Consider the following 24,730-nt stretch of genomic DNA (forward strand, 5'->3'; position numbering starts at 1 on the left):
CACAGATTGAGAGAAAAATATAATACACAAATCCAACAAAGGACTTGTATCCAGTGTATCACATAGAAGGAACTAACAGAATTTAATAATAAAGCAAACAAAAACAAATAATTTTTAAAAATCCAGTTCTAAAACGACTTGAACAGATACTTTGTAAAAGAAGATATGTAAATAACAAACAAGCATATGAAAAGTCCTCAACATAATTAAGTCATCAGGGAAATGCAAATTAAAATCACAATGAGGTATCACCCTATAGCCACCAGAATGGTCCAGATGAACATTTGTTACCACTAAACGTTGGAGAGGTGTGGAACAAGCGGAACTCTTGCATATTGTTGGTGTAACTATATAATGGCATAGCCACTGTGGAAAACTGGCAGTTTCTTAGAAAGTTAACCATTTATCTGTCCTATGACTCAGCAATTCCACTCCTGTGAATCTATCCAAGAGAAATGAAAATGTATGACTCAAACCTGGTACATGAATGTTCAGGGCAGCTTTATGGACATGGCAGCATTATCCACCAACACGAGATGATCAACTGTGGTGAGCATCTGATGCAAGCTGGGATGATCACTCTTCCTCCTTGACCTCTGTCTTGGGTTAGGTTTAGTCAGTGTCGGGGGAGGAGTGTTAGAGGAGACTGGAGGGTAGGAGGAAAAAGAGCTCGAGGTATTTTCCCCTTCCCCTCCCTGCTTTGGCATTATGATATTGACAGCAATGGATCCCCAAGGTGCTCATTAAGGGGATTTTCTTAGATTCAATTGAATATTCATGCTCAAAGACAAACAGAGGCCACACCTGGACCAGGCTACTCAGAAGGATACAGGACAGAAAACACAGCAGGGTAGTGTCAGGTATCCCTCTTCAATGGGAGTTTTTGCTACAGTCCACGTCATAACAGTATAGGTACAAGGGGCACAGAAGCTACCCTGGCTTAACAGCTTCATGCCCCATAGAAGCATCTTCTCTTGAAATGACCCCATAGGCACACTGTCCAGGGTCTCAGCAAGGGACATTCCCCACCACAAGAATCACCGATCTAGGAAAGCTCAAAGGATGGCTTCCCCATCAGGTCTCTAATTTCTCCCAATCCAGAGGTTACTTTTAGCATAAGCAAAATTGCCTCCTATCATTGTTGACAATCCAACTTCCATCAGATTGCCAGAGAAACAGTTAGGGAAATTAACTATAGCTCAGATTGTCACAATGAAGAGGGAGGAGTTGGTTACTCCTTTGCTCATGCCCGATATGATTACAATTTTGGATGGCAGATTCTTCCACCACAGCTCTAGCTCTCCCTAAGCTCCAATACACTTTCTCTTTCCCCTACCCACTGTAACTAATCCCTAGGTGGCCCAACATCCCTTATTGGCTCCTTTAAATCTATAAATAGTCACTTCATTTAATTATCTTCAAAATCCAAGCTGGGTGTTTTCTCTGTTCCTTACCCAGAACTCTTACTGGTATACTGTGTATGTATGTGTATATGTGGATACATCTGTAGAGAAACAGACTGGAAGAAAAATCTAACTTGATGGTAAAAATCTTGATAATCTTATCTTACATTTTGTAGATGTTTTCTTATTTTCTGAATTTTCTACAATAAACATGTACTGATTTCATAAGCATAAAGTCATTTTTTTATTTTTAAGAAAACAAAAATATTATTATACCAAGGCTGTTTCCATTCTGCTTTGACAATGTGGCTCTCTGTATCCAAAAGATACGGGCCTGAAGGTTAAATTTTAGCCCCAGTTCTGTTGGTACAAGCAGCTGTGTACTTTTGAGCAAGTTGCTGTTTCTTTCTGGGTCTCAGTTTCTTCTGAGAAAGTTTATTCTGAGAAAGTTTCTTTCGAGAAAGTTTCTCTCAACTCTAAAAGCTTATGAGTTTGCAATTCTCCACAGTTAAATCCAAGGATATATAATATCTTTCCTCAGTCATAGTCTCTGATAGCATAACCATACAGTACAAATATTTGAGGGAGAGCAGGTGATGAAAGCAGAAGCCAAGAGGGCACAAGAAAAGGTAAGTAATAATTGGTTCTGGCAAAGATCACTCATTGGTACCTTCAAGAAGCTCTGTGGTGTCAGGAGAGGTTCTACTGTCATATCAAAGTGCCAATAAGCACCGTCTGTTTTCCTGATCATCAGAAAAATCTTAACTTCCTCTGGGAGAAAGTTTGGAGCGGATTCTCAGATCCATATAGTTTCCATGTTTCTGAGTCATGCAGGAATGCTTTTATTCAGTTAAAGTAAAACTCAGTTCAGTAAAAGCTCTTCGTGATATGCACAGAATATCTAAGAAGCCACAGGAAGATAACTGGCCCTGAAGTCAATAGGTATTTGTTGTTTTAACTAATTGATCGCCAAGGGATTCTAAGTTCATCCTCAGAAAACTAGCTGTGGTGCTGAGTCAACGGGGTTTTTAAAGCTAAGTAAACTTGTTTCTAACAGCCAAATACAGAGAAAATTAGTCACACCTTTATAAGTTACCTGATATGAAAATAAGGCATGAGTTAAGGGTCAGAAAAATACAAGCCTGCCTAAATAAAGCCAGCTTGCCTGATGTTTTCAAGCTAATGGTATATTTTCCCACAGGCTACTGCTATTTCCTGTCATTAGGTGGATCATTTGCCTGGCAGTACTAAAAATAAAGAAAAAATCTTTCAGCCAGATTGTTTCTGTCATTTTGAAATAGTTCCATGAAATGAAAGAAACCTTGATGACATAGGAGGCTTAACATAGAAAACCCAGAAATATAAACTTCAAAGTCATCTGTAAAACATAGGTGGCAAGAATTCCCCAGATTTAACTGGGAATGTTTGCCAGGTTAGCATCAGAGGCAAGGACCTCTGAAGTAACTTCTTGTTTATTCCTCAACCCAGAAATCCAGGCTCTTGTGGCATACTTCTGTAGGTGTTTGAAATGAGCAGATGGTCAATAAGGTATCTGTGCTTGTGACTAGCATACATTAAAAATTCCTCAGTTCCTGCCCTCAACCAGCATATTAAGTAATTTGAGGTCAAGTGGACAGTATGGCCATTATCGGAACTCTGTAAATCCCTGGAGTCAACAATAAAACATCTTTCAGGGATTACATGTCAAATCATGTTTAACAGTTCCTCAGTTTCAGCTAATGTGGAAACAGGAAGAGACTGAAAAACAGTTCATTGTTGGTCAGTATTCCCTTGGCAAAGAAAGAAATGATACAACTACAATTTTCCTCAATCAAATGTTATTTTTTTGTTGGTCTTCCCAAATTGTATACAACTGAATCAATATTTTAAGAACAAGAAAATAAATCAAATTAAAGAGGATCTTTATAGTCAATTAAACTAGTTGATTTAAGAACAAAGAAACGTCTTTGTCGATGAGAGTAATTTCTGAAGACTCTTTCCCAACCAGGAAAAAAAAAATCTAACCATGAACTGGAATTCTAGATTTAGTAAGACTGATTGCATGAGAGATGAATAAATTACACTTCTTCACAAGAGCCAAACTGAATAGAATTTATTATTGAATCCAGTTGCTAAGGATTTAAGAAATTGAACGCTTACATACTCCTGTATCTTAGATATTTCTAGAGAAAGCTGGGATCTAGCACAGCTACAAATAAGAAATACAGTAACTAAATTATAGAAACATCATTCAATTTTATGGTGGGATTTACAATATGTGGAAAGAACTGACTGATTTGTTGGAGGGTTAGGGGAAGGATACAGAAAGGTATGCAGAGTTAAACCACAGATCTTAAGAAAAAAAATTGCTCCAATTAGTTCTCTTTTGATGAAATGAAAATAAAAAGCAGATATAAAACGGCAATCACATGATATTACTCACGTTACAGCAATAGCAGGAATATGCCATTCTTTCTTCTGAGTGTGACCACATGCTTTGTTTTACACTAAGGAAATTAGATATGCAAAAGCCAAATGCTGTTTTTAAAACACTGCCATCAAGTTAAGAGCAAGGGCACCTACATGAGAACACTGTAATCAGCAAGCTCATAAGAAGAAGATTTCTCACCTGCTCCTTTCACAACAACCAGCCCTTCCTTAATCCCTGAGTCACATTTCTGGAGTCCTTCAAATTATCCTGACTCAGGCACATTTATCATCCCAGGCTTATGTGCCTACCAGCTTAGTACCTTAGAGTTGCCATAATCAGGTAAGTCAGAAAGCCTGCATGTTTCAACTTGTTTGGGAAACTACTTTCTTGACCAAAATTTTTAAATCTCCAAAGGAATTTTTTAAATATCATTCCTTCATCAAATAATCTTCCCTTTCTCTGTGCTTCCCCAGCATGTATTTTCAATACTTCTCCTAAGATCAGTTTCCATATTGTGGTACTTCTCATTTCATTGTCTGGTCAGTCATGCACAACTTATTCTGTGTTTACTCCCTCTTCTCCAGTATCCTGCAAGCTGCTTTAAGGTCAGAGATGAAGCCACATACTAATCTGGATACTCAACATCAACTACCACATTATCTCTTGTGAAATAAGCAGGCATTCAAAGATGGTTTGATGGTCTGTGCAGGGGCTGGGCAAGTTACATAAATGCATGAAGTAGGCCCAGGGCCTGCAGTACAGTATGGCCTGATGGATACTGCTGCAAACTGGAGAATCTGTGCACCATAGGGAGCAGCAGTTGCCACTCAGCCCTATCCTGTAGTTCGTCAAGCAAGGCTGCAAGCCTAATGTTGCCAATTTTCTAATTTTTCAAAAGAAACTAGAAATTTGGATTTTTATGAGTTCACCAACTTTTCAAGTGTTTGCTAAAAAAAAAACCTGTGAACTCTGTGTGGGCTAAAGAACCCCATCTGTGAGCCAAATTTGCCCTGAAGGCCATCAGTTTTCAACTTCACACTGTGTGATGGCAGCCTTCTCCTGGGCCTCTGATACCTTCTGCCTCATTCACTAGTTTCTCTTCCTCCTCCTGTCCCTCACTTGTGGAAATGAACTTTCTTGATATTCCTTCTGGATGTGCTTTCTCTCTCTCTCCTCTGAACCAGCATAGCACTTTGCTTACAGCCTTCTATTGTTCTTACCTATGTTGTCTTGTACCACAGTTATCTATGTATATTCTATGCCTCCCAAAAGAAAGTAAGTTCCCTAAGTCACTTATTATAACAATAACATTATTGCTTTAGTTTTGTTCATACATTGTGCTAAGTACTTTTCATATATTAACTCATTTATACTTTACAAGAACCCTAAGGAATAATATTATCATTACTATTTTATAGATGAGGAAACTGGGGGTTAGAGTGCTTCTAATTAATGCCCAAGTCCTCAGAACTAGTAAGTGGAAGAGCCAGAACTTGAAGCGAGGCTCTCTGACTCCATGGTCCTATACATGCCTGGTTCATTTTCAGTGTCCTGAAATTCCTTGCACACAGTGAGCACATGATTAATATTTACTGAATTGATTGCTGAAAACGGAAATTTATATTCTACTTAAAAGACATTCTTTCTTTAAGGAGTATGGAGAAAAATTACTTGTGAGTTAATGGTTTGCAGACAGGTTAAAAATAAAAATAACATGACTCTGCATTATAAATATTTGTGGTTCAGCAATAGATTGGAGGCCATTTGTCAACTGAACAGACATGTGGGGTTTATCCGAGATACTTTTCAGTGTATTATTTAAAAAGAATTTCAATCCAAAAATAATATCCATAAAATAATTTGCTACGTTAACATTTCTGGCTTGAAAAGTCAATGTGCAATGCTGGTTTTAGTTAGAAAAGAGGAAATGCCAACAGGAAATTGAACAAAAGCTCAAAAGATATTCTTTTTTGCATGCAAGAAGCATTAATTATTTCTTTTCAGCAACTATGATGTTACATTTCTGTTTCTGCACCCAATGGGAGTCCCAAAACGCAGTGCTCTCTTTTCTCTCTGAATATACGTTGTTTCACGTAAAAATATATAATATCAGTATGTAACAACTAAGTAATGTGCTGGTTTTCTCTTTATGATTTTTTGAATATTTTACCTGAAATGTAAATGTGAACTCTGAAAATGTGATTTAGACTACAGTGAGAGAATCTGTCGTGCTTTATTTGAAGTCCTAATGGCTAAACAAATCTCTAAATTCTCAGTCTCTCTTTCAAGAATAACATTTGACAGTCACAAAAAAGGACACTTTCTATCTTTAGAACCATTATTCAGCTTTAAGATCTCAGCTACACTTGAAACCTAACAACAATAACAACAACAAAAATTAGCGGTAACATAAAAAGAACAAAGAATGTCCCTGAACAATTTTATTCCCCCATCCTGACTTCCTCCTTTTGGGAAATGGTACCCAGTAACATAAATAAACTAACAACATAACTAGTGTCAAAGTCCTGGGATATATTTGGGTGGGGACAGAGATTCCAATTCTCTGTTTTCCATTAACTCTGATCCCAATCCAGAAAACAGTGGTTTCCACTACCACCATATTGCTGTGTAAAGGGCTAAGAGGCAGCGGTGCCTGGCCCTAAGGAACACAATCTAAGGAAACTGAGATGGCCCCGTAAAGGTTGTGTCACGATCAGACTTTCTTTGGAACACCTCGACACTGCTCCTTCCCCTGAGGTAGTTTCACCTGGCCCAAAGCCAGATTCCTAATCTTCAACTGACAGTTTGGAGAAAAGACTCACTATAGGGCAGAATTATCACCTATAGACTACTGATATTTAAATCTTTTTAAAAGATCAGAAAAATCACATGCATCTAAAATATTAAAGAAAATGAATCTGACATAAATCATAGCAATATATTTTCTTAGATCAGTCTCCCTAGGCAAATAATAATAATAATAAAAGCAAAAATAAACAAATTCGACCTAATCAAACTTACAAGCTTTTGCAGAGCAAAGGAAATCATGAATAAAACAAAAAGACAACCTGTAGAATGGAAAAAAATATATGGAAATGATGAGACTGACAGGGATTAATTTCCAAAATATACAAACAGCTCATACAACTCAATATCAAAAAGACAAACAATCCAATAAAAAAAATGGGCAGAAGACCTAAATAGAAATTTATCCAAATAAGACTTACAGATGGCCAACAGGCACATGAAAAGATGCTCAACATCCCTAATTATTAGAGACATGCAAATCAAAACCACCTCATACCAGTATCACCACGAGGTATCACCTCATATCAGTCAGAATGGCTATCATCAAAAAGTCTGCAAATAATAAATGCTGGAGACAGTGTGGAGAAAAGGGAACTCTCCAACCCTGCTGGTGGGAATGTAAATTGGTGCAGCCACTATAGAGAACAGTATAGAGGTTTCATAAAAAACTAAAAATAGAGCTGCCATATGATCCAGCGATCCTACTCTTAGGCATATATCCAGAAAAGATGGAAACTCTTATTTCAAAAAGATACATGCACCCCAATGTTCACAGTAGCACTATATACAATAGCCAAGACATGGAAACAACACAAATGCCCATCACAAACATTTAAGAAGACGGGGGTGTGTGTATGTGTGTATATATATATAACCACTCAGCCACAAAAAAAATGAAATATTGCCATCTGCAGGAACATGGCTGGATCTAGAGAGTATCATACTAAGTGAAGTGGGTCAGACAGACAAAGACATATATAATCTGATCTCACTTATATTTAGAATCTAAAAAATAATACAAATGAATCTATATACAAAACAGAAACAGACAGACATAGAAAATAAACTTACGGTTACCAAAGGAGAAAGGTGGGGGGAAGGGATAAATTAGGAGTAGGTATTAACAGATACAAACTACTATACATAAAATAGATAAGCAACAAGGATTTACTGGGTAACACAGGGTACTATATTCAACTTCTTGTAATAAATTATAATGGAAAATAATCTGAAAAAAAATATATATATATATATAACTGAATCACTCTGCTATACACCTGAAACTAACATAGTATTATAAATCAACTATACTTCAATTTAAAATACCAAAAAATAAAATAAATACAATTGTACAGAAAATGATTTGGTGATATGTTTACAAAACTGGTAGAGGGTTAGTAGAATAACAAAAGACCAGCCATTTTCTCTTCAGACAAAAAGTACCACCCAATCCCAAACTAAATCCCGTGAAGTACTGCAGTATAAGGGAGGGAAAATCATTTTACTTTTCCAAAGCTGCTATTACTTTTCAGTTTTTCTTTACCTTCTACTAGCCTTGTAAAAGAATATTTGAGAGAACTTTTAAGAGAAGAAACATTCCTTTCAAAACCCTAACAGGGAAGAAGTCATCAACAGAGGGAGCCTCACTGCCTGTTGTTAAATTAAAGGAGCCAGAAGAATGTGGCAGAGACAAGTGGACAAGTGGCTGCCATTGCTCATACTTAGAACCAGAGAAATAAAGAGAAATAAAGCTCTCAAACGACTAAGCGGTGTGGTATCTATAGCTCTTCCCTTGCCCCTCTCCTGATCATGACAAGAATTAGCTTAGATCACAAAGATATAATGATATTAAAATAAATATTTCCTCAGTGACTCCATCCCAGCAAATCACCAACTGAAAGAAAAATGAATAGCAGTGGAAGTCACTCAAGGACAATACACATTTAGGAAATCACTATCACTGCGGTTGTACTCATGGGAAAAGCAATTGGGAAGAAACCTTTTTAGTTAACAGATTGTCAAATTATGTGAACTGGCTTTAGCACACATAAACCAGAATCATGTATGGATTCTTGAGTTAAATATACCTCATCATTCTGATGTTCAAGTCTTGAAGAAGAGCTGGAAATTGCGGGGGAGGCTGCAGAGAGTTCTTTGAGTTTCATATCAATTTCAGCAAGCTGCTGATGCTGGGTGACTGCAAGTGTGTATCCTTCTCCTGGGACCAGCCAGCCAGACTGATCTCCCTAAGGGGAAGCAAGGGTCACCAGGTCATTCCCATGCTACAGTTTTTCCAAAATATACCTTTCAGATTACTACATCAATGCTCATCACAAAAACAAATAAAACTAAAACAAAAACCAGAATTAATTTGGGATAGTAAAAGAAAACAAATAAAATAGTTCATGGTTTCGTTATCTGCCAACTCTGTGTAAAGTATTTTCTTATATTTTGTGGGGGTTTTCCCCTGTGGAATAAATCTCTTAGTCTTACAGTCTGGGTCTCATAACATTCTCATCTGTCCACTCTGCAAAGTGGTTTGTGATATGTTGAATAGGAAGAAATCATGTTTACCCTATAACGGACGTTATTTTCAAAATCTGTTACTGAAAACTAACATAGGGTCTATAAACTCAGTTGTTTGGGTTTCATGAGCGTAACTGGTCATCTAACAGTTTATTCAACTAACGTTTCACAATGGGTCAAAACCCATTCATAACTTCATTCAAAAATCTCATTCTGAGTGCTTAGAGTTTGGAGGCATTGATTCACTTAACACTGGTGATTCAATATCAATCTCATGAATTTCTGCCCTCAGGAGTCCTTGGTCTCTTGACAGCAAAGATTTTAACAAGGTGTGAAAAGTGCTGGTAACCCCAGGGCTCCACGGCGACCAGGGAGGATAACCCAACCTCTGTGAACAAGGAGGGACAAGGAGAAGGCTTCCTAGAAGAAATAATCTGAATAACATCTTAAAGAAATAACATGATTGGCTATGCACTTTAAAACTGGATCTGGTGAGGACAAGACTGGAGGTAGAAAACCCAGTTAAGAAGCAAAAGTCATAATCAAAAAGAAAAATGATAAGCGCCTGAACTTGGAATGTTTCCTGGGAATGCAGAACACAGGACAGATTCCAGAGATAACTTAGGAAGTAGAATTTACAGAATCTGGGGACAATTTGATGGAAGAGCAGAGGGAGGAGTAAGGACCAAGGATAAAAACCAAATTCCTGACCTTATCAACTAGGGGGATGGTGGTCACATTGACCAAACTAGGGAATACCAGAGACGTGGCAGGTCTGAGGAGAAAAATGAGGATGAATTCTGTCTGGGGCCTTTTGATATTCACAGATGTCCCTAGGATAGCCACAGATTTTTAGGTAATTAAATGTGTTTGTCTAAAGTTCAAGATAGAGACCTGGATTGGCAATGAGTATTTTGGACTCACCCATATATCTATAGTGGTTCAAATCCTTAGATCGTGATAATGGGTGAGGTCACAAAGGGAAGCATGGAGTACAAGGACAGAAGCATCATGAATAACACTAAGAATAAAGGGCCAGCTGGAGGGCAAGGAAGCCCAAGAATTTCATACACTTGGGTTTCATGGCTCTACTACCAGGGATCAATCCCTAGGTGGTCACCAGAAGAAGTACATGCAAAAACTTATGCAGAAAGATTATATTTGTCTCTCCCTGGCCCCAGCATCCAATCTCTCTTCCTGCTTCAGTGAAACCAAATAATGCACAAGTCTCTGTAGGGACAAGTCCCCACCAGACACTCCTTCTCCCTACCTACTGGCATCAAGAAGACAAGCAAATGACCTAGATTCAGCCAATCAGAAGTGAACACCCTAGTCTTTGACCCTTGAGGGAGAGAGAGAGACGCAAAGATGCAGAGAAAGTAGGGAAGTGATTGATAGTGACAGCAGTAGCACTCAGATCCAGTGTTGGTAGCAGTGAAGGTGGCAGCAGTGGTCATTTAGTGGGGATGTCTGGTGACTGTGGTGCAGCCCTTAACCAGCCTGTTTCTGTTTCTATGGTCATGTTTCTGGCTACCTGATATCTGCCTGGTTTACAAACCTAGTGGTCCAAACTTCCCATGGGGTCTGTGAGAGACCCAAGACTCCCAAAGAATTCATTTTCTGTTTTTCTAACTAAAGTCTGACTCTGTCTCTTGCAATCCAGAACAATGATAAGTTTTTGCCATGTTATTTATAATAAAGCCTAATCACAAAAAGCCCAAATGCCTGAAAATAGGGAGAAAGTGACTAGATTATATATAAGAATATGATACAGTAATAAACATTTTAAATATACTTAAGTTGGTATATGAAAGTTATACGTAAATATAAAAAATTACCTAACTACTCACAAATAAAAAACTCTGATTAATTTTTCTTAAATAAAAGTGATAAATACTGTATGACCTAAATGAGAAATAAAGAATCAGACAAAAAAATTAAACTATGGAATTGATGACTAAATATTGATTAATAAATTTTAAATTCTTGTCTGAATAGAATTCTTTGTTAATGACACTGGAGGTAAAAGAACATGTCAGATTAAATGCAATAGAAATTTAAAAGTTTAGTGCTTTATGCAGTTACAGCAAGAAGTTATATGCAACACATAGTGGATGATAAGTATTTTTCTGTCTGTCTAGCACCTTCTAGACTTTCAATGTGTGGGGAATTTCTAGCTTTTAGGAGTTGTGCCTCCCTAAGACAGAACCCAGAAAATGCTCTTCACCACCCTGCTTTACAGCTAGGGTCAGGCTGGTAATAAGAGTCCATGATCAGACTCATCCATCCAATACCAGTTTAGATGTGAGTAATTTGAGATCTGACGCAAAACCCATTTGGCTAGGGAGGGTGGCAGTAGAGGCACCTGGCTTTAGGAAGTGTCATTAGTTGCAAGTGTGAGTTCCCAACATGGGGGAAATCTCTAAAAAATCCTAAGTATCCCAGAAAAATTCAAGAGAAAATTACACCCACATAATCAAACTCACCACTATAAAGGACAACCAGAGGGCATGAGTTCCGGGGAGTTCAAACATAATTATCACTTTAGTCATCCTCTTTACATTTAGATTGGTCAGAGATGAAGTTGTGGAGCACTCCATAAAGAAATAGGCACACAAAAATCTGAAGGAGTACAGCAAATTTGAAGCATGGCAACAAGTTTGGTACAGTTTGAGAACGCAAGAGACAGACCCCTTCCTCAAATCATTCCTAAATTCTTCCTGCCACATCCATATCTCCCTCCTCTGAATCTCTATTCCAACATGCACCACCATCTCTCTGGCTTCATAGATTCTCCATTAAATGTGTATCTCCCACGTCAGATATTAAGAAAGGACACTCTTGCCCCTCAGAGGACCTGCAAAAAGAACTCTCAGCAAATATTATTTTAACAAACAATAAGTTAAAATAACAGCAAATATCTCAAAAGAGGGCTGCACAGCTAAACAGCAGAATATAGATGTTTGAAACTCAACTTGGAAAATCATAAAATGAGCTCATGTAAGCAAAACAACAAAAAAGATAAAGATTATAAGAAAAATATTTTAAAACCTGGAAGAGAGAGCCAGAAGATTCTGTACCCATCTGTGGGCTGGTACACTGACTGACCTGGTCCCCTTTTCCAATCTCCTTCCTCTGCTATAAAAACGAGAAGGTGAAACACCTGGATCCACAGTCTTGCTGGTAGGGATGTACAAACCAAATGAGCATGTGATACAATTTGGCCAATAAGATGCAGGTGGAAGTCGTGGAGACAACTACCTTCCCAAGCGAAAAGGCAAAGCTTCAGAGGAGTCTCTTTCCGCCTTCCCTTTCCCCTTTTCTTTCCGCCTAGAAAATGAACATATTACCTACAGATATAGCAGCAATCCTGCACACCTAAACCCAAAACCACACTGAGAATGTGGGTCCAGAAGATAAAAAGACACTAGCCTCTTACAACTGGATTTCTTGTTACTGAAAAAAATTAATTTCTTACTTGTTTAAGTCACTTTTTATAAAGTTTCCTGTTACTTGCAGTCAATCACATTCCCAACTGATATCCCACTTTATAAGAAGCCCAAAAGGGGAGAAAAAGACATGACAAAAGGGAAAAAATAATAGAAGATAATTTTCTGAATAGGAGAAAGACTTGGATCTTCAGATAAAAAGGGCCTACCTACAAGGTAGCATGCAGGAACAAAAATGTTTTTAAAGACATAAATAAACAGGTTCCAATAAAACTTAACTCCAAAATAAAGATAAAATTCTACACACTTCTAGAAAGAAAGGATTTTGCATCTAGAACTTAGTTACCATCATCTGAAGCTACCATTTGAATCTATCACTCAAATGAGGGAAAAACAAATTTTTGAATATGCAAACACTCAAAATTATCTATACACCATCAATTCTTAGCAGAAAATTTTTTTTAATTCCAGAAGAATAACTCAGGAAAAATGATTTGTACAAATAGACAATTAGTTGAGCCTAAATACACAGTTAATGATGCAGTTAAAAGTTGGCCACTACTATTGAGAAAGATTCCTAAAATATAAGAAGCATATTGTTTCCAAAATGAAAAACATGTAATACTCTGGATCCAAAATTCCAGGTGATTTCAATTCTCGAGGAGAGGAAATGGGAGAAGAGAGAAAAAAAAGCATACCAAAGATTCTGTCTTATTAAAATAGAAGATTTTAGAGACTAACTATTGAGGTTGAAAAGATAATACACAGTTAAAGTATTTTAAGAACTCGAGGGTTAACAGCAGTAGATCAAAAATAGGATATTGAATTTTCAAACCATAAGAGGAAAACGTTTGGTGAAGTTAAGAAAACAAAACAAATATAATAAATAAAATATAAAATAGGATGTCAGGAAAAGGTCCAAAAATGATCAGTGGTCATAATAAATAGGAATAAATTAAATATCCTCATTAAAAGACAAATAATAAGGAAATAACAAAAGACAAAGAAACAATTAAAGATAAAAACACAACAGCAGTAACAAAAGCCAGCTATATGGTATTTGTAACAAAAAATCTACCTAAAACTAAATGATGGAGAAGAATTTAAAATAAAGAGAGGGCCAAGGTATAAATAATAACAAAAATAATACATAAAGGCAATATTAACAACAAAAATTCATTGTTAAAGCATCCTGAGAATATATACAGAAGACCTATCACAACATGGTTTGGTACCCAGAGAATCAGTGGGCAGCAGCTTGTCCAACTTCATAATTAAGAACAAAACCAGGAACAAGACTAAGGTCCCCTAATTCTTACTGTTATCTTAGCTTTGGTTAATAAAATAAACAAGTTACCATGAATCCTAAAGCTAAAATATCTCAGAATTATGTGGGTGTTTAGCAGTCTGCCTTACTCACTCTCTGCTCCCTCTTCACAAAACACAACAGATGCTAAGAGGCCTGTCCTCTGCATTGGCAGGGAACCTCCCTGGCCAATCTTACCAGCCCAGACAGCAACACTTTTGTTCATTCCTAGATACAGGCCCTACTGGGTCACCACCAGCTCAGAAAAGATTATTTGGCAATTGTAGTCTGTGATGTTCTGTAGATTTATTTTGGGTTTGGGGTGAGGGAGGAGGGTAGAGATTTTGTTTGCCCACATCTTTTAATGAATGAGCTATCAACATTTAAAAAGAGGAATGTTTCACCCAATACCGTGGACATTCCAGATGACTTTCATCCCCACTTTCCATGTTATTGCACATCTCCAGCACTGGCAGAGTATTTCCAGAGGTGGAACAGCCTTCCCCTGGTTACTGGCCCTCTTTAAATATTCGAAACCAGTGTCACGCCCATTACAGAGTACTGCCTGATGAGCATGTTCAGCCCTTGGGAAGGTTAGTTACCCCCGTTGTCTTAGCGCCCTGTGTATATTTTCAATAAAGCCCTTACACAGTCCAATAAATAATAAATAAATAAATTGATTAATTAAAATAAAATAGGAATGTTTCTTATTTTAAAAATCTGAATTTCAAGCTTCTCTTAACAATTTTGAGGATCCAGGCAGCCCTGGGCTGGGGTTTCCAAGCAGAAGCAGCAGCCATGGACTGGCACGCTCTCCTCGACTGGCCACAGGTATTGCTGCATGTGCACTGCTTCTGTTCCCAGAGCAAAAACTACCCTCTGAACCTACATGTCCTAGGCTGGGTTCCCTAGATCCGGGACCTGGGACAGAGATACTTGTTTAGGTGACTTAATAGGGGAGTCCTTTCAGGGTTAGAGGGTGAGGGAAGCAGGCCAGGACAAGGGAACAAAGCCAGGCGAGGATGTGGTCTCAGTGGAAGATCTGCTGACCCCTGGGGAAGCTCTGGAGGACAAACTGCACCACACAGCTAATCCCATCTTGAGGTCAGGGAGCAGGGGTGGGGAGGGGCTGCTGTCCTGGGCTGGTCAGCTCCCATTCAGCCCAGGGCAATTCTCCAGGGAAGGAGGAGCTGTGTACCCTTGGCATAGGGCATGGGGGTGGATGCACAGACAAGCCAAGTAAAAGGGATCTGGGCAGGGGGCCGACTGCATTCACTACACCATTTCTATTAAACTTAGGAGAATGAAAACTAGATGACAGGGCTAAGGGCTTCAAAGAACATAATAGGAGAATGCATTCCTTTGTGGAAAGACTCTTCAGGAAACTGGATGCTCAAGGTTATCTGGGCAGGAGCAGGATGGTGTTCTTCAGGATTACTGAAGACTACACTGAAATTTCGTGGAGCCAGTTTAGGGATAATAAGAAATGTTCAAAATAAAAGGATACAGAGAAACACATTTATATGTCATCAATAACTGAGCCCATCACAACACAGGCAGAAGTTATTGTTGAGAAGTGTAGCACTCACTATCAGAGTCTACTTACCTCAGAACTGGACAGCCCCGAATCTCTATCATCCAAATCCTTCAAAAGTTCAACCAGTCTTTTCTTCTCTCTGTCAATCATAACCACTGGTTTTCCTGAATTCTTGGCCAACTATAGAATGTATTAATGGAAAATATTAAATACTCAAAGCACTTCATAGTTCAGGAAAATAAAAATGGAACCTGAGGCTTCTACAGTTCAGATACACCAAGGTAAAATTTGTGAGATTAGGCATTTTCACTTGCTAAGTAATTCTACTTCATGCCTAATTTTTGGTTGAGATCCATTCTTCAAGCATAGATATCCAATTATATCAACAAACATTTTATTTAGAAATAAAATAAAACAATAAAACATGGGCAGTTTGCAAACCTCTCTTTAAATAATATATATCAATGCAAAAACATGTTTGTTAAAACATTTGGAAGGAATCTTACCACGTTCTATGTAGCCTATATCTACTAAATGATACTGTTTTTAAATTTCAAGAATATCTCGTCAAGAGTTTAAATAAAGATTCAGTTACTACTGTTAAAGGGAAAAGGGAATTCTATGAGGGAGCTGCTGTCTGTGTCAGCAAAAACTTAGATACGAGAAAGCACAACTGTTCTTAGAAAATTAAATCCTGAATCAACATCCAATGAGCCAGTGCAAACAGACAGATCAAGTTGGAGAAGCTTTCCTTCAGATCATACAAACATGGAGTACAGAAAAAATCAAGTGTCCCAGAGGCCAGTCCCAGCAGCAGCAGGTGGACCCATGAATCCAGTTTGCCTGGAAATGACGTGCTAATTGTGGAAAAAGCATCAGGCTTGAACTATGAAGAATTACTTAACTCTCTCCCCTTGCTAACACTTGACACTCACCAACACAGTTTTCTAGTGACAATTGCTGGAGCAATTTTTCATGAGCCCTCAGTCCACAACCCTTACATTTCTTGCTATAAATTAATTAATTTGCATTCTGATCTAATACAGGATCTCCTTGTGCCTTGTGCCTAGTTTGAGCCTGCCTTAAGGACAAACTAAATCAGGCTGCAGGACCAAGGTGGAGCCCCTAAACCAGGGAGCTAATCAAAGGAAGAGACAAGTGACAGCCTGCCAGGAAGCTCAGCTGGAGTAGGGGCCCCGGGGAGCAGGCAGACAACCAGTTGGCCTCTTCATTTTCCACTCAAATTTCTAAATGCACCAGCTATAAAATCAGTCTCATTACTTTAAAAAGCCAATTTTACTAATATGCAATTTAAAATCTGGGAAACATTGTCCAAAACTATTATCTAAATAAATGTTTTTCAAACTGCAGAAACTAGATTCATTTCTGGGTAATGAAATAAACATATTAAGTTGCAGCTAGATTTTTTAAAGGGGTGGGATGAGACAGAATAACATAGGATGGAATAGAAAATAGTGAAGTTAAGTACTGGTTTATGAAATTTTTATTTCAGTTAAATACACTGTTTCAACTTACACGTGTCATGGTCAAAAAAATACTTAAAGACAATGAACACAACTATTTCCATTTTTGCAACTCATTTAGTCCCACATTCTGGCGTCTAAATTTCTAAGTACATACCTCAATGTTTCGCTTAATAAAATCCTGGCTGTGTTTACCCCTGAGCTCAGTCTTTTCTGTGTTTGAGACAGGTTTCTTTTCTGCTTTGATCAATGACTCATTTCTTTCCACATCATAGGTAAAATCTAATGTTAAAAAAGGTCAAAATTTTTCATAATTATACTTGCCCCTTAAGCTAAAAATTTACCTTAAGCATATATTAAAATATATAAGAAATACAATATGGCATAGAAAAACTTCTAAATCCCAGATTCAGAAACTTAATACAAAGATTTATTCCCCAAAAAATAAATGTGTATCATAATTTGCAATGAAGTCCTCATAAAACTCCTTTTCTTATTCACACTCACGTATCATACTTCTTCCTATTGATTCCTTTGGAATCATGGGAAACATGAAAAGAACTTCAAGTGATACAAGTGAAGGAGAAATCTCTGATATTATGAGAATTTTAAAGTATATTTTATTTTAGTCATCATATGAAATAAAACTTTCCCTAAGGACTAGAGTCATTTCCTGCTATTCTATTAATTTGCTATCACCTTCTTGGAACAATAAATTTTTTGTTCAAACCTGTCTTTTAAGCAAGGTCTGGGCATAAGTGTCCTGAATGTTCCACATCCTATCTGCCAAACCCCTAAATCTCAGCTTGTCAGTTTTTCTCAGCCTTTGAAGAGGTTTAAGTCAACCTCTGAGCTGTTCAGACCCTGAGCACACAAGACAAGAGTAAGAAAAATATTTAGGAGATGGGGAGAGTATAGTTCAGTGGTAGAGTACATGTCTAGTATGCACGAGGTCCTGGGTTCAATCCCCAATACCTCCATTTATAAATAAGTAAATAAATCTTCCCCCCGAAACAAAACAAAAAATAACTTGCGAACTCTTTATTTCCTTTATTAAATGTCTTGTTTTCACTGTAGTCACATTTAAAGCGTTTTTTTAAAAAAGATCATATGAATCCTTCATTAAAGCTCTAAAAATATGCATAAAGAAGAGTCTTCTTAAACAACAAATGGAGTCTACCTTACAAAACAGGATAAACTGCCATATTAAAGTCCAAAGGAAAAAACACTAGCCAGTTGCTCAATCCAGACAAGGCTTACTTAAAAGTTATCTCTGTTTTATAAGAGAAGTTATTTCAATAAAAAGGATTAAGTCAAATGGTGCATTTATAGCTAGCTATCAAGGATTTCATACAAATTTAATAATTCAAGAATAAATTTTGACAACACTAGCTGGAAAGAACAAGGAAAAGGGTGAGATCTCTGGATTTAAATTCTTTTCAGACAAAAATTAATGAGTAAAAAAGGTTTTACTCAAAGTTTAAGTTATACATTTCAAGGCAAATAAACCTGTGCTTTGTAATTGGGGTTCTATTCTTTAATCAGCAACATAATTTTTTAAAATCAACTACCAACAGTTAAAGTATGAGCTACTTTTTTGGTGAGCAGCCTCCTTAGGTATAAATTTATAACTTTTTCCCATAATCCAAGTTGCATATAGACTTTTAAGCTGAAATACGAAGTTTATTCATTCAGCTGAAGTTTCATAGTCTTTTAATCCACACAACATTAAAATAATTCAAATTAAATGCATACTTGTCTACATTTATAATAGTTACTTTAAAATATATTTTTAATAAATTATAGGAGAAAATATTAGATTGTCTGGTCAGAATTCTCTCACTAGAAATGTCTTCTTCTCTCCTTCCTGGCACTGATCCATGGCAGACACTGCCATGTTCCTATAGTGACCCCAACTTTTGCTGAGTTGGATGAGTTGGTAGAACCAAGGGTGGGCAACTAACCCAAGATCAGTTGATCTCTTCTCTATGATTGTGGAATTGAACTCCCCTCTCAATGGCTAACCTTAGGATATGCTCTTAGGAATCAAAGAAGCAATTTTCTTTTTTGCTTAAGCTAGGTTTCCATTACTTGCAGTCAGCTTTTCTTTAACTCTTTATTATTAAAAATTTCAAACATCCAAAAGCAGAAATAATGATTAACTAATGACCCTCACCTACTGCTGCCCATCACTAAAATCAAATCAAATTAAATCATTTCATCTGTGAACATTTCTGTATACAGCTAGTATTTTCTTGTGACATGGAAAATCACATACCTTGACTGACATTCTGTATACGGTTTTCATATTCTTCTGGAGGGACTTGAGTGTGAAACACCGGGAAAAAAGTATCTTCATGCTCATAGCAAGAAGGATCTATTGATTTTAAAAAATCACTTGTTCAATACACACAGAGTAAATAAGGAATTGTTTACATAAACAATTGTTTTTTTAAAAAAGATAAGGTCTAATATTCTTTTCAATATTCAATTCCCTCTACAAACATGTTTCTTAAGAAAATGTCACTTTCAGGTAGAAATGATAATCATCTTTGTACCCACGAGCCACTGAAACAAACAGAAAAATCAAGATAGTCAATAGCATTTTCCTAGAACTTCTGTGCAAAGAGGATACACAGGGTGTGCTAAAATATCACGTTAACTCTCTAGAGGTAATGTTTCCAAATTCCAACACTCATAATACAGAGAATGTGCATAGTGAGTAACTGTGTTTTTATTTTCTTATTTTAGATCCCCAAGGTAAAGAATTCAGATATATGGTCAGTCATTACCATAAAAGAATGTGTTTGAAAAAAAACACTGGGGAGACACATAGGAGTTAGCTTTCTTCTTTTGTGATTTATTCTCTTGGGCTAATACCCATAAAGAAATTGGAAAATTGTGTTTTTCAACTCTTTTCATTTAATGTAATTTGTCTTATTTTCCTATTAACTGATTTTAGACACTGTATATTTACAAGAAACTGCTGACATAAATAAATATCCCTTTTTAAAGTCTCTCTCTATGCCTTAACATGAGAGAATCTGCCAGGTTGTGGCACAGAATGTTTTTGCTTAAGAAAACATGAAAAGTCTTGAAGATATTACAGGATTCACCACCTCATCCACTCTGAGATGATACAGGCCAAGGAAGCAGGCAGAAGATACATTTAGCTTAACACACAAACATCACCAAGTTCAAAACATACAAGTTCTGATAGTAAAAACAAATTCATCAATTCCAATTCCCTAATTTGGAATTCATAATAATGTAGCATCATCAAGACTGACATTACAACTTTAATCCTTGTATAATCTCTAATGAGTTAATCTAGCAAATTAGTGGTGTTAAGCCTTGCAGAGAAAGGGGTAACCTACTCAAAATACAATAAGGTTTAAAATTCCTTTCAAACTTTAATTTTTTACAATTACTATTATTAATGTTCTTCAGTATTCATTAAAGCGGGCTCTGTAAGCCAGCAATTTGTTAACATTCTATTATTGGTTTAAGTTACATCATATACTCAAAGTGGTAATATATTTATTTTTCAAGCCGTAATTCTTTTTTAATAGCAGTTTCACTCAATTTTATACTAGAGCACCTAAAAAGGCACAAAAATATGAAAATCTGCAATACCAAAAACTACTATAGCAAGTTGATACTGAAGCTTTTAAACTTATGGGCTTTTCCTGGGCTGAAATGTTTCTTGTGACCCTGTGGCTCTTCACCCATAGTCTCTCGGGTATTCATTGCCTCAGACAGAAGATGGGTACAGCCTAGAACAAAGGCCTCATAGCTCAGCTTTGAGTTTACAAGACAACAGTTTTGAAAGGCAGGCATTCAATTGCAGGTGCTTAATTCCTTGAGAAAAAGAAAGGCATTTTCTGAATTCCAAAAATCCTCCCTTAGAAAACTCTCCTACAGTAAAAAAAAACGAAAAAAAAAAATTAACGTAGTAGAAATGACAGAACTAGAAAATAACCATTTGGTAACCATCATAATAAATAATTGATTCAGATAGGAATCATCAATGGATGACAAAACTCATGGGTGAAAGTTTGCAAAAATAACAGGATAATATCCTCAGAGTATCCCCACCACAAGATAACTTATTCGGTTAAAAAAGGAAACTAGCAACTTTACAGTGGAGAAACATGGAAGACACCACCTTAACCAAATGATCAAAGTTAACATCACCAGTAATGGAACAATCGACATCACGCGCTTCCTGATGTGCTTCATTGAGTAGTACACAGTACCACTTCTATGGGATTTCTGCCAAAAATGCATAACCTGAACCCAATCATGCGGAAACAAAAACAAGTCCCAAACTAGGCAACAGTCTACGAAATAACAGGCCTATAGTTTCAAAAATGCCAATGTCATAAAACACAAAGAATGATTAGAAAGATGTGACAATTAAATGTAATGCATGATCTTGGATTTTCTTTTGCTATAGAGGATTTTAGTAGGACAATGGGCAAAATATCAATAAAGCCTGTAGATTGGATAATAGTATTGTATCAATGTTATTTTCCCAGTGTGTGTGTATGTGTGTCCTTGTGTGGACAGGAAGACAGAGGATGTGGTAAAATGTTAACACTTGGAGAATTCGGGTAAAGAGAGTTTGAGAATTCATTGTACTTTTCTTGAGACTTTAAGTCTGAAGTTACAATAAAATTAAAAGTTAATAGGAAAAAATTTTAAATCCCTCTCCTCATTACAAATATTTATCTAGAAAAAAAAAATCTTCCTTCGGAGATCAAGGGCCAGAGCTTGAAGGACTGAGCACCATTTTTAATAAAAGTCTTGAAAAAGGAAGATTACAGGACATGATTAAGCTGTTTCCTGCCACCTGGGAAGAAAGCTCATCCCAGACAATGGAAAGGACCTAGAAGAGCATCAGAGGGGGTGAGTGTAGAATAGACACAAGTGGCACATGTGTGAGGCTACTCCCTGGCACTCATCCCCTTGGAGGTGAAATCCTGGAGATGGATAGAGATCACCAAAGGCACTGGGGAACCCAGAGCAGAGTGCACTCGGCCTCACTGCGCAGGTCCACTGGGCGGGCACTCCACACACAGAGCTCCACAGCTACCCGGAATTATTATTGTTTTCTCCAACTCCAAATTATTATTGTTTTCTCTAGCTTCTTCAAGTAAATTAGTTAAGCTCATTTTATTTTCTACAAAGCAGCTCCAAAGCAGCAACGACAGTGTAGCCTATTTATAGGGAGACAGGGCCTGAAATATCCACTCTCTCTTTCTCTTTCTCTCTGCTTCTCTCTCTCTCCCATGTGCACACACACAGAAACATGACACACAATTCCCCATGGCCGGCCTGCGGCAAAGAGGAGATCCAGAAGTTCTCATTTGTCCCTGTGAACTATAAAAAGGCCTCTCCCACCACACATCATTTTGCCAACCAAAAATGCACAAATCTAAATGACCCTCGCCACTGAGAACTGCTCTATTAGACTATAAAGAAAATTCCAAGAAATTCAAAATATCAAAATAATGACCATAATATTATAAATTTCTATTTTAGCTTTCAAAACACAGAGCTTATAAAAAATTCTGGAGAACACGAGAAAGGCATTAGCATTTTCTAATTAACTATTAGGTCAGTGAGGAACTAAGCATACAATAATAACTTACAGAGAATGATGACATAACAAAGAACACAATATAGAGAGAAATCTGTATTCAGAAACAAATTCACAACAATGATGCTTTTATCATACTGTTATAGATTGAACGGTACCCCCTCAAAATTCATATGTTAAAAGATCTTACCCCCAATGTGGCTATATTTTAAGGAGATAATTAAAGTGAAGTGAGTTTATTAGGTGTGGTTTTAATCTGTTAGAACTGGTGTCCTGACAAGAAGAGGAAGAGACACCAGAGATGTCTTCACCCCACCCCCTTCTCCTCTTCCCTTGGGCACAGAGCAAAAGTCATGTGAGGACACAGTGAGGTGTCTGTAAGCCAGGAGGAGAGACCACCAAAAAAACCTGAATTTTCTAGTACCTTGACTTTGGACTTCTAACCTCAAAAACTGTAAGAAAATAAATCTCTGCTATTTAAGCCACCAAGTCTGTGGGGTTTTTTTATGGCAGCTCTAGCAGACTAATACACATATTTTAAGAAAAAATAAAATGAGCTTAACTAATTTAAGTGAAGAAGCTAGAGAAAACAATAACAAAACACATTCAAGAAAAGAAATAATCAAGATAATCATTAGAATTAGCAAAGAAATTCAAAACTGGTTCATGAAGGTATAAAAAGAAAAATCCTCAAGTATAATTTTAAAAAATAAAACACTAATTGTAGTCAAGATAGCATAATATTGGCAAGAGAATAGCCATATATAGATCATTGGAAAAGAACAGAGGATTCAGAAATAGACCCACAAAAATATAGTCAACTGATCTTTAACAAAAAAGAAAGGCAACTGAATAGAGAGAGGATAATCTGCTCAACAAATGGTGCTGGAAAAACTGGATGACCGAAAGCAAAAAAAAATTTTTAAAGAACCTAGATACAGACCTTTTACTTTTGACAAAGTTAAATCACACTGGATTGTACACCTAAACAGCAAAGGAAACCATAAGTAAAACAAAACAACAACCTATGGAATGGGAGAAAATTTTTGCCAACAATAAAACCGACAAAGGCTTGATCTCCAGAATATATAAGCAGCTCATACGACTTAATAAGAAAGAAAGAAACAACCCAGTCCAAAAACGGGCAGAAGACCTAAACAAGCAATTCTCTGAGGAAGAAATACAAATGATTAATAGGCACATGAAAAAATGCTCTATATCACTAATTATCAGAGAAATGCAAATCAAAACTACAATGAGGTATCACCTCACACCAGTTAGAATCGCCATCATTCAAAAGTCCACAAGTGATAAGTGCTGGAGAGGCTGTGGAGAAAAGGGAACCCTTCTACATTGCTGGTGGGAATGCAGTTTGGTGCAGCCACTGTGGAAAACAGGATGGAAAGTCCTCAAAAGACTAGGAATAGACTTACCATATGACCCAGGAATCCCGCTCCTGGGCATATATCCAGAAGGAACCCTACTTCAAAAAGACATCAGCACCCCAATGTTCATAGCAGCACTATTTACAATAGCCAAGAAATGGAAAGAGCCTACATGTCCAACAACAGATAACTGGATAAAGAAGATGTGGTATATTTATACAATGGAATACTATTCAGTCATAAAAACCGACAACATAACATCATTTGCAGCAACATGGATGTTCCTGGAGAATGTCATTCTAAGTGAAGTAAGCCAGAAACAGAAAGAAAAATACCATATGAGATCACTCATATGTGGAATTTTTTTAAAAAATGAACATAAATACAAAACAGAAACAGACTCATAGACATAGAATACAAGCTTGTGGTTGCCAAGCGGGTGGGGGGTGGGAAGGGACAGACTGGGATTCCAAAATTTGTAGATACTGACAGGCATATATAGAATAGATAAACAAGATTATACTGTATAGCACAGGGAAATATATACAAGATCTTGTGGTAGCTCACAGTGAAAAAAAAAATGTGACAATGAATATATGTATGTTCATGTATAATTGAAAAATTGTGCTCTACACTGGAATTTGACACAACATTGTAAAATGACTATAACTCAATAAAAAAAAGGATATATATATATATATATATAAAACTGAATCACTATGCTGTATACCAGAAATTAACACAACATTGTAAACTGACTATATTTCAATTTAAAAGATGCTTTCTGTGGAAAAGT

General features: G+C 36.9%; 1 protein-coding gene across 7 annotated transcripts in view; it reads right to left on the minus strand.

Annotated features, from left to right (window-relative positions):
• The window catches only part of FSIP1 (fibrous sheath interacting protein 1), a 174,699-nt gene that overhangs the window by 119,517 nt on the left and 30,452 nt on the right, over nt 1-24,730 (minus strand). For 4 of the 7 annotated variants that reach the window (XM_045524383.2, XM_045524382.2, XM_045524387.2 and 1 more), the window contains 4 exons: nt 19,223-19,324; nt 17,102-17,226; nt 15,530-15,640; nt 8,730-8,888 (listed from right to left, as the gene is read on the minus strand). In XM_045524383.2, the coding sequence (XP_045380339.1) occupies nt 8,730-8,888; nt 15,530-15,640; nt 17,102-17,226; nt 19,223-19,324 (497 nt within the window). The remainder of the gene's footprint in view (nt 1-8,729; nt 8,889-15,529; nt 15,641-17,101; nt 17,227-19,222; nt 19,325-24,730) is intronic. The other 3 variants (XM_010965126.3, XM_045524388.2, XM_045524386.2) reach the window with 2 other exon arrangements.

The sequence above is a fragment of the Camelus bactrianus genome, chromosome 6, assembly GCF_048773025.1.
Source record: "Camelus bactrianus isolate YW-2024 breed Bactrian camel chromosome 6, ASM4877302v1, whole genome shotgun sequence".
NCBI lineage: Eukaryota > Metazoa > Chordata > Mammalia > Artiodactyla > Camelidae > Camelus > Camelus bactrianus.